The 9,290-nt window shown below is 39.5% G+C and overlaps 2 protein-coding genes across 6 annotated transcripts in view; one reads left to right on the forward strand and one right to left on the reverse strand.

Annotated features, from left to right (window-relative positions):
* Positions 1 to 5,210, forward strand: part of PHF10 (PHD finger protein 10) — a 19,118-nt gene extending 13,908 nt beyond the window's left edge. For 3 of the 4 annotated variants that reach the window (XM_064413944.1, XM_064413946.1, XM_064413945.1), the window contains 3 exons: positions 2,797 to 2,905; positions 3,167 to 3,355; positions 4,601 to 5,210. In XM_064413944.1, coding sequence (XP_064270014.1) covers positions 2,797 to 2,905; positions 3,167 to 3,355; positions 4,601 to 4,686 — 384 coding nt within the window. In that variant the 3' untranslated portion in view covers positions 4,687 to 5,210. Of the gene's footprint in view, positions 1 to 2,424; positions 2,616 to 2,796; positions 2,906 to 3,166; positions 3,356 to 4,600 lie in introns of those variants that run through there. The other variant, XM_064413947.1, reaches the window with a different exon arrangement.
* Positions 794 to 8,529, reverse strand: C3H6orf120 (chromosome 3 C6orf120 homolog). Of its 2 annotated transcripts, none has more exons than XM_064413948.1 (2): positions 8,209 to 8,529; positions 794 to 6,581 (listed from the first exon to the last, which is right to left on the reverse strand). In XM_064413948.1, the coding sequence occupies exon 2, from the start codon at positions 6,536 to 6,538 to the stop codon at positions 5,981 to 5,983; it is 558 nt and encodes a 185-aa protein (XP_064270018.1). In that variant the 5' UTR covers positions 6,539 to 6,581; positions 8,209 to 8,529; the 3' UTR covers positions 794 to 5,980. The 2 variants fall into 2 exon arrangements, with proteins under 2 accessions (XP_064270018.1, XP_064270019.1); XM_064413949.1 differs by lacking the exon at positions 8,209 to 8,529 and adding an exon at positions 7,284 to 8,149.
* Between the last annotated feature and the right edge of the window lie 761 nt (positions 8,530 to 9,290).

Here is a 9,290-nt window from a genome sequence, read left to right on the forward strand (position 1 = left end):
CATGTTAAGGCACTTTGAGCCGAAGGCTTAACTGACTCAAAATGTTTTCCCTGTGAAATCTTTATAATACTTTTGTTCTATATTATTCTCTAATATTGGACTATTTTTGTAGAACACTAATCTTTTGGTTACATGTAGTTAAAATTGAGGGATAATTGCTATGGCATCAGCATATATACATGTATAGCCACGTTATGAGTATTACAGGATTCCATACATTTCCACTGAGTTATTTTCAAGTAGAAGAAATACTGTATATTATATGGCGTCTTTTTTATTGTCAGTTCTTTAACAAAGAACGATTAGCATGTATTTTACATTTTGTCATGTTACAAGTAGTGAGTCTGTTGCTGCAGGACTGACTGCTACAATTGCACACACAGGGTACTGTTAAAAGTACAAGAGATTTTTTTGCACATAAAACTGAAATGTATTCAGTATCTTTATTTTGCAACACTTCTGTTTTGGGTCACTGTATATGAAAATGTAACACTTTGCATTCAGAATAGGATGTTATAAAAATGGTGTAGTTGGAAAGCTTACTTTGAGAGCTGCAGTGCAGCAGCATGGAACTGAAAACCTACACAGCACAGTCGTCATTTTGACCCTGCATTTATTTTCTCTCGTATCTTATCCCAATGAGATGGGGATATAGAAAGCAAAATTTACTTCTAATTAGATAGGATATTGTGACTTCCCATTTGGAATTGACAGATTTTTAATAGTATTTCTAAAAGCCATTTATGGTGGTAGAATGGAACTGGATTAAAATGTGAATAATCTTGATTTAAAAAAAAAAAAATTTTGTTTTGTTTTTGTAAAAATACTTCCATACTGTTGGAACTTCATTCTTAAAAGACTGTGATTCTCACCCCCCGCTCAATATGCACTGTTTCTAATGAAAACAGGTTAGTGAACTAAGACTAGATGGCAGCATTGTTAATAAATGCATCTGTAACAATGTCTACCTTGAGACTTATGTGTATCAGAATGTGAACTGCGCACACCTATAATGCCTGGATGTGTCCAAAAAGCAACTCACTTTGGCTGGAGTACTGGGGAGTGTGTTGTTTTGTATTAAAGGGAGTAAAATACATATCTGTAACAAGCCAGAAGTCTGATTAGAAAAATTTGCTTGCTATTCTAGAAAGGCTAGGTTTCTTAGATGACAGTACAATTTAAAAATAAAAAATAGCCTAAACAATGGAAGGGTAAATGCTGCCACACTGACAAGGTTTAAGCATGTGCCACTTTTGTTGAGAGGAGCAGGGTATAAAGGTATACATGTAGGACACGTAGTATAGTTAACAGTAAAAGAGTTTATGCGTGGTTTTCCTTCCATTATATTTATTATTTTGTAGAGATGTTTGTGTGCTAGACTTCTTTTACTGTTTTATTATATTTATGTATAAAACAGGTTGACTTTGCTTTTTTAAAATAAATAAGCAAAAAATGTCTTTGAATGCCTCTGTCATCTTTTGAAGGAAGTTACCTCTAAATATTTGGTGTGGTGTTTTGCTTTCTTGAATAAAACTCCTTAGACCGAACAATTTGAAGCGGGCTGTAGCCATGTTTTGACATGAAAAGCACATTGAAAACTTCAGAAAACTTAAAGCAATGCATCCTGATACTTTAAAAATGAATCAAAATACTAATTACCTTGCTAGGTGCTGTCAAAAACTGCCTGGGGAAATAAACACACTTGAAGCTAAGTTGTATTGCAAAAGATCTTTGTAATTTTATTTATTTATTTAATTAGTGTTTTCACTTTTTAAATTTGTTGTAAAATTAAACCTCATTCTTCTCCCTGCGAGTGGTTGGTAGTTGACTGGTATTCTTACTGACAAGCTTTTTAGAGCCTTCAGCTTCCTCTGCTAGCTGGGTCTTCGCAGATACACTGTTTTTTAAAACTGGCACTAGTCAGTTTAACATCAGTGAGTACTACTTTAATTGTAGACTACATTTCTCACTAATTTCATTATGCAGCAGTCAAAGCTCAACAGTGTAACTACTGCCATGTTTCTGAAATTCAGAATGCTGTAATTCTTCCTCAGGCCTCATCAGGATGAAACTCTTGTTGTAGCTACAGAGTTGACACACAGAATACCCAGGCAGATATTCCACATTTGAACAGCCTACTATTTCCCTTACCCTTTAAATGGATCTCATGGACCCAGACACACTCTAGATTGATAACTTAGAAAAATTATAAATGCAAATCTCTAGTCAAATGCAAGGCTTTTGTTTCTTAAATGATTATGACTTGATACAAGAAGGAACGGTAAAAGAAATACAGCCCTGCATAACTAACCAGATAATTTGAAACTGAAGATAGAAAATATCAAGTTTATTGCTTTTATAATTAATTTTCTATATATAGGGACAAATGTAATGCAAAAATATATATATTTCCTTCATAAACAGGAAATCCATACAGAAGTTCATAAAGAGTATTCTATATTGGAAGAATCTTCCTGAAATTTTTCACCCTATGTCTCATTTAGTTTGCCATGAGAAGAATGTTAGCTGATGAATTAATAGGAAGAGGCAAGTACGTGCTTTCGATCCAATTGGATTTACATATAACTCACTATATATGACAAATGCAAAATTTCATGTAGATAAATCTATGATTTTTTCAGTGCTGCTGCTTGTCATTGATTGTCACATGTTTTAGGGTTCGCACATCCTGACAGATAGTTTATTGATTTTAATAGTTAAGGAGATAGATGACATTTCCTGTTGAATCTGTAAATTCTTCTGGAATGAATTTATAGCCCTCTTCTACCCTTCCAGCCAAAGGTCATTCCAAATGCTATATGTGGAATTTGTCTGAAGGGTAAGGAGTCCAACAAGAAAGGAAAACCTGAAGCTCTTATACATTGCTCCCAGTGTGACAACAGTGGTGAGTATCTACATCCACTAAGTCGATTCCTAGGATCCAGATCTGTTTGTGAACATATTTAGTATACTCCATGTGTAGCAAAAGTTCAGTTGCCTTTTCTTTCCTTTGTTACAACCCTATCTCTCTTTCGTGTTCTCTGTGCTCACAATGTGGGATCTCACCAGGAGGTGAGCTAAGCTTCATATTTGGTAAAAGTAAACAGTCTAACTACTTTTAAATTTCATTTCAGGCATAAAAGTAATAATACTGATTTTAATCTAGGCCACCCTTCTTGCCTTGATATGACCCCGGAGCTTGTTGCTATGATTAAGACTTACCCTTGGCAATGTATGGAGTGTAAAACGTGCATTATATGTGGGCAGCCTCACCATGAAGAAGAAATGATGTTCTGTGATGTATGTGACCGTGGTTATCACACTTTTTGTGTGGGGCTTGATGCTATCCCTTCAGGTAATAAAGTAAGAGTTACTTGTTCCCTTCCCACTTCCTGTGAGTCCTGGGCTGATTCTCAGAGTTAATACATGAACAATGAATTAATACATATTCTTTTGAAAGAATAGTTTAAAACAAGTGTGAAGGGTAAGAAACACTATAGGAAAGCATTTACACTACAGGACCCAATTTTTTTACTAAGCTTTATTTCTGTATATTTGGTTGTGCAGAGTTAAACCTCGCAATTCCTGTGCAGGAAATATAATTGGCTTTTACAGCATAACCCAAACAGGCTCACTCAGAACTATGCTTTCTCCATATCCACAGAATACTGACAATAATTACCTCTTTTCATTGAAGAAACCTGTAAAAGAAACTGTATTGCTGCATATTGCTAGAGTATAGCTTTCACATTAATTGTGCTGTTTTAACTTTTAAAAGAAATAGTAATCTCAATATTTGTAAATATCTTTAAGCCCTTTCATTCCCTTTTTTATTCTTAAACATCAAAACTGCAACATAAGTACCTCCATAGGTAGGTAGGCAAGCCAGTAGCTTTCAATTGTCAAGTCACTCATCATGTGGCCAACTCGGGGCAGTAGAAAGAAAATAGCAGGTGGTACTGTTGCTTTACATGTAATTCTATGTTCATGGTAAGTTCATGAATACGTATTCAGTGGTAGTGACAGTATTCCCTGACAGTACTTAAAACACACTGAACTGCCCCATTTTGGGAAGCACTGCAGCTAGCTGTCACTTTCCTACAGGTTCTGTGGCTGATTTCACTTTGAGGCTGACCTAAGAATATAATCAAAATAGATTATATATCTACAAATCTGCAAAATTACCAAAACAGCCTTTGATTCCAGCTGTTGTAATAAAAAGTTAAATGCTTCACCAGCTGCCATTGATTTCTGCACTGGGTAACTTCACAACCTTGAACTGTAGTCATTCACCTAAAAATATGACTGGCAAACTCGAGCACTGTTTGTAAAGCTCTTACCTAATAACCACCTCCTTGGCACTTCTTGAGGTCCATGAAGATTGGTGTAGCCAGTGGTTACACATGATGAGTCTGCAAGGGAGCATGAATTGTATGTGCTGCTTTACAGAAAAGATGCTCAATTTTAAAAGCATTTGTTGTTCACATTAAAGGAAATACTGCAAATAGATAAGCACCTAACAGAATGGTGAAGGGCTGCCTAAATAGGTAAGATAGTAACAAACTTAGTTTCCCAATAATTGATAACTTTCTTTTCTTAGGTCGCTGGATTTGTGATTGTTGTCAGAAAGACCCTCCTGTACCCAGAAGAGGAGGAAGAAGGGGGAAAAACAGCAAGGAGGGCTAAGAAAGCCCCAAACATTTGCTGTCCAAAACTTAACTGCACAAATTAAAGTGATACTCTGGTGCTATTTAATCAACCACTCTATAAGAGGAGCAATACCACTTTTTTCTTTTTACTAAATAAACTTTGTCTATATAGTGATTTTTTGTGATACAAGTCACTAATGTCCTGTCAGGTGTTGAGAGAGGCAAGCCAAATTACCACTCAAAAAAGAAAAGTTTTTCGGTAATGAAATTTAAATTATACATGCATTTGTATAAAATTATAGCAACATACTTTTTTATTTCAGTGCACTTATCAGTAAGCTCTGTGAAAAGAAAATTACAGAGCAATTTAATGTACTTTATCTGCATAGCAACTGATTATTCTGAAATAACCAAAGCAAAAAGTATTCCTGGTAAAAGTAACTTCTAAGGAATAGTAGGTATGAGATTACCTTCTTACAAGATACTGCAAATCCCTTTCAGCAGAAACTTTCTGTGCAAGCCTTATTGATAAATATGTGCTTGAAAAAAACCCCACAAAAAGCTATCAAGGGAAGTGTAAGAAAGCACCTCTCAAGTTTGAGATACCTATATGCTGCGTTGTTTTTAATGAGATGAAAATGTCATATTGATAAGTAACAACAGCTGAAGGCTCCCTCCCCCTGCACTAATAGCAAAGAAGCAACATGCACTTGATTCAGGTCATGAATTTGTAGTGGTGATGAGTGACTGGACCAACCTCTGCTTGACAGATGGCTGGTGTGATGTAGAGCACACACAGTCAAAATAACAGACTATCTATTACCTTACGTGGCTGATTGTTTTCTCCTTCCTTCACCCTAAGCTAGCTCTCAACTTCATGAATACACTCAAACATGTTGCTGATCAGTTTTACTGAAGATGCTTGCTCAGAAAACAAGCAGGTTTTATTTTTAAATATGCTCGAAATTGACAGGGGGGCTGAAGTGCAGTAGTTTATTAATTTTTCTTTATAAAAAAACAATAGAAAATACTGAATTGGAATTGATTTTCCTAAGCACCTATTTTAAGGGAATTTAACTAGATCCCAACTATACATTCATTTTTAAGCCCTGATCTCTGAAGAGCACTGCAAATACTGTCCTGGTTGCTCATTTTACATATTGGGGAGGAATTACAATAAAAAAATTAAATATGGCTTTTTCTCCCCACTTCCTTTCTGGTTTTGGAAATGTAACCTGGATATCTCTTCAGGAAACATAGTGAGCATTACAGCAATTCATTCAAACCAATTTCACAGGATAAAGTGTGACTTAAGTCCAGTGTGTATCAATTTAAAAAAGGATTTCAAGTATTAATTTCAAGATTCCAATAAGTATAGTCCAGAAAACAGACTCCTCATCCTGAGATTCATCTTCTGTAGACTGTGAGTATTTCTGGTTTGCCTCCATCTCCTCAGGGTTGTAAGAAGCCTCTCCAAATGGGTACTGTACAACTGTTCGATCGTAGTACACCTTCATTTCAAACTCGCTCTCCAGGTGAGAGGGGTGGCCATAAATCCCTATTCCCACAGGGCGGCGAAAGTGTGCAGGCACGTGGACGATGTCCTGGCCGCAAGTCACAGACTGTAACTCGTACTCGTCAAAGCTGGGGTGAAGTGTCACATCAGACACGTACAAGTCTGCGTCACCTTTTAAACTCTGCATTTGAAGAACAATCTTTCCCTCATGATTTAGTCTCAAATAGCTGTAGTTTCCTGCTCCAATCTGACCTTGGACAACATGAAGAAGAATCCATTCCTCGGGTACATCCTCTTCCTCAAAAGCATTTACCACAAATAGTACTTGAGCTATCACAAATACTGTCAGGATTCTTCTCCAGTGTGTTGCCATGGTCTTCAGTTGTATTTGGATTCTTCCTTTGTCTGTGTACTACCTTAAGAATATAAAGCAAAATTCAGATTTTAGTATATTCCCTTCTTGGAAGTAATCTATTTTTTTTTAATTTGGTAATTCTTATAAATCCTCTCTAGTCTGTACAAATTTAACTTCAATTGTGTTCAGTAACTTGTATTTTTTAATAGTCACAGAAACCAGTGCTAAGATTCAAAACTTTGTCAGAATAAAATGGCTTACATTTTTTCAAAGTTAAACAAATTAATCAAGCCAGTGTTCTTTCAACAGAACTGACAAAGAACTTTAGTTTCATTCTACCTGCCTGCATGCCAAACTTGACAGTCACCCAGAAGGGATGAAACCCAATAATGATTTTAGTTTCACTTTAAAAAACCCAAAAAAGTTAAGGAAAGGAAGGCTTTTGCATGCTTGAAGATGCTTAACTTTATATGAGGTAATTAGGGCAAACTATTTGTTCTCCCATCCTCATCCTCTCAACTTCAAAAGACAGTAAAGGTGCAAATCTGGATGTGGACTTGAAGCTACTGCTTGCATTCCAGCTTGCATTGGGATGGAGTTATAAATAAAAACAAATCATCTAATAAGGTAATACTTTAATTCATGATCCTGATGTATGGCTTGTTTCTAGGACCAAATTTGGCACATTTTCCCTGAAAAAAATGCATTTACTTTCAAGAAGGTTTTGTTACAGTACAAACACTCAGCTCTTTACAGCACTTACATACAGAAGATAAGGCTGAAGTACCGGACAAGGGGAAGATGGAAAAGACTGCTCCAAGATCAAGGCTCTCAAAGTCTATTCCCTCCTTCCTCCATGCTCCCAGTCGGGCAGCCTGAGCATGCCTGCCACACTCCAGCCCTCTGAATAGCTGTGCTAAGTCTCTGTGCGCAAAGCAGCAACTTCCAAACCTTGCTGAAGGCTTCCAAAGCATACAGCTGACTGAATTTGACATGCAAATCACATGAGCCACAAGCCTGAACACCTTCATGTTTAAGAGGAAGATTCTCATCCCCTCATTCCTTCCAAAAGGACACTACAATTATCTGAAACCAGAAAGCTGCATGTAACTCGTGCTAGCATCAAAGCAAACTGCATTCCCTCCACTGAGATGTCACTTAAATGTTAGAAGTTCTACAACTGAATGGATCCTAGGGAAAAAAAAATAGAAAATAATGTCCAGCTGTTTCCGTAGTTTGACGTTTTCTGCCCCAGAGGCCTTTCTACTTCAAGGTCAAAATTCTGCAAAGACAGCACAAAACAACGAGGTGCAGCATTTGCTGAACCTGCCAGACTGACAGAACTCCCTCTACAACCACATTAAAAAACAGTCTTTTGTCTCGACCGTAAGAGGGAGCTGACTGTCACTTGTCCATCCAAGGAGTGATGAAAAAGCCGAGCGGAGCCACAGGAGGAGCTCCACATCTGACCAGAAAATAACTGAAGTTATCTAGGAAAGAACGAAAGCATCGAGGCGCTGGCCCAGCGCTCTGGAGGAGAAGCGATTCCAAGAGACCTTGGACAGAGCCACGAACGAGGAGCTCTGCCCGCCCCGGTTCGCCCCCGCCTCCCCGCGGAAGGGACCCCCGCCGGGTGGCCGCGTCGGGCCGGTGTCGCCCCGCCGGCCGGAGGCTGGGGCTCGGCTCACCTCCGACCTGCCGCGGGGCTCCGGCTCCGGCAAGGCCGCTGCCACGGCGAGGAAGAGCAGCGGGGACTCGCGGACGTGCGGCAGCGCAGCGCGGCCGGGGCGCCGCGGGAAAGCCCCTCCCCGGGCCGGGCCTCGGAGCAGCGCGGCGACCGAGAGCAGGCCGGCGCCGAGGAGACGGCTCGCGGGGCGGAACGCCGCTCCCCCTGCGCGCCCCGGGAGCCGCTCGGAGCGCCCGGCCGAGCCCGGCCCGCGGCGGCGCGGCGGCAGTCGCTGGGGGCGGGTGGAGGCGCCGCGCCGCCCCCGAACGCCGGCGGTACCGCCCCGGGCACGGCCACGCCCCCGGTATCGCGAGAGCGCGGCGGGCGGGCTGAGGGGAGGGCTTGGTAGGCCGGGTGAAGCGCCTTTCACCACGAAAGCCTGAAATTAGAGTAGGCGTCCTTCAGCTGCACTGAGATTGGGTGTAAGATGTTTGCTGCAGGATAGCTGTCCCTCCGTGGGTTAGTGACAGTGTATTTGCCTGTCGGCATAAATCTGACCTAAGATCACAGAACAGAAAAGCAGTATGACAGAAAAAAACCCCCAACACTTTTTGAATACCCATTGATTTCAGCAATTACCTTGACTTTGCTGAGCTGCTTAAAATCATAAGCAAGAGTGAAAGTTTGAAAGTGTAAAAAAAATCGACATGGAGTGCATTGTGTACTAATAGATTCAAGGCAGCCTGTGTATGTACCCCAAGGGCCTTGTGCTAACTGAGCTCATGTTCTATCTTCAAGGCCCTCTAATTTCACAAACCATGTAATTTGTTCTCTTCATTCCTAGCTCAAACAAATTGGCTGCATAAGACTGCCAAATTCAGATTCTGATAAATGTTAGCTTTTTTGAAATCAGTTTTGTTCGTATAACGACTTTTATTCTGCTTAAAACATTAAAATATTATAGTTGCTAGACCTCATTTTAAAAAGATTGAGTATTGAGACACAACAAATACAGTTTTGGATACAAAAGCATGATTGATATGATATGATATGATATGATATGATATGATATGATACTGTTATTTCCAGCAGTCTTGCATTTTC

Source organism: Passer domesticus, chromosome 3 (assembly GCF_036417665.1).
Source record: "Passer domesticus isolate bPasDom1 chromosome 3, bPasDom1.hap1, whole genome shotgun sequence".
In the NCBI taxonomy this organism is placed as follows: Eukaryota; Metazoa; Chordata; class Aves; order Passeriformes; family Passeridae; genus Passer; species Passer domesticus.

What these genes read in the sequence shown, in the direction of transcription:
- C3H6orf120 (XM_064413948.1), bottom strand. Translation starts at nt 6,538, where the DNA reads ATGGCAACACACTGGAGAAGAATCCTGACAGTATTTGTGATAGCTCAA.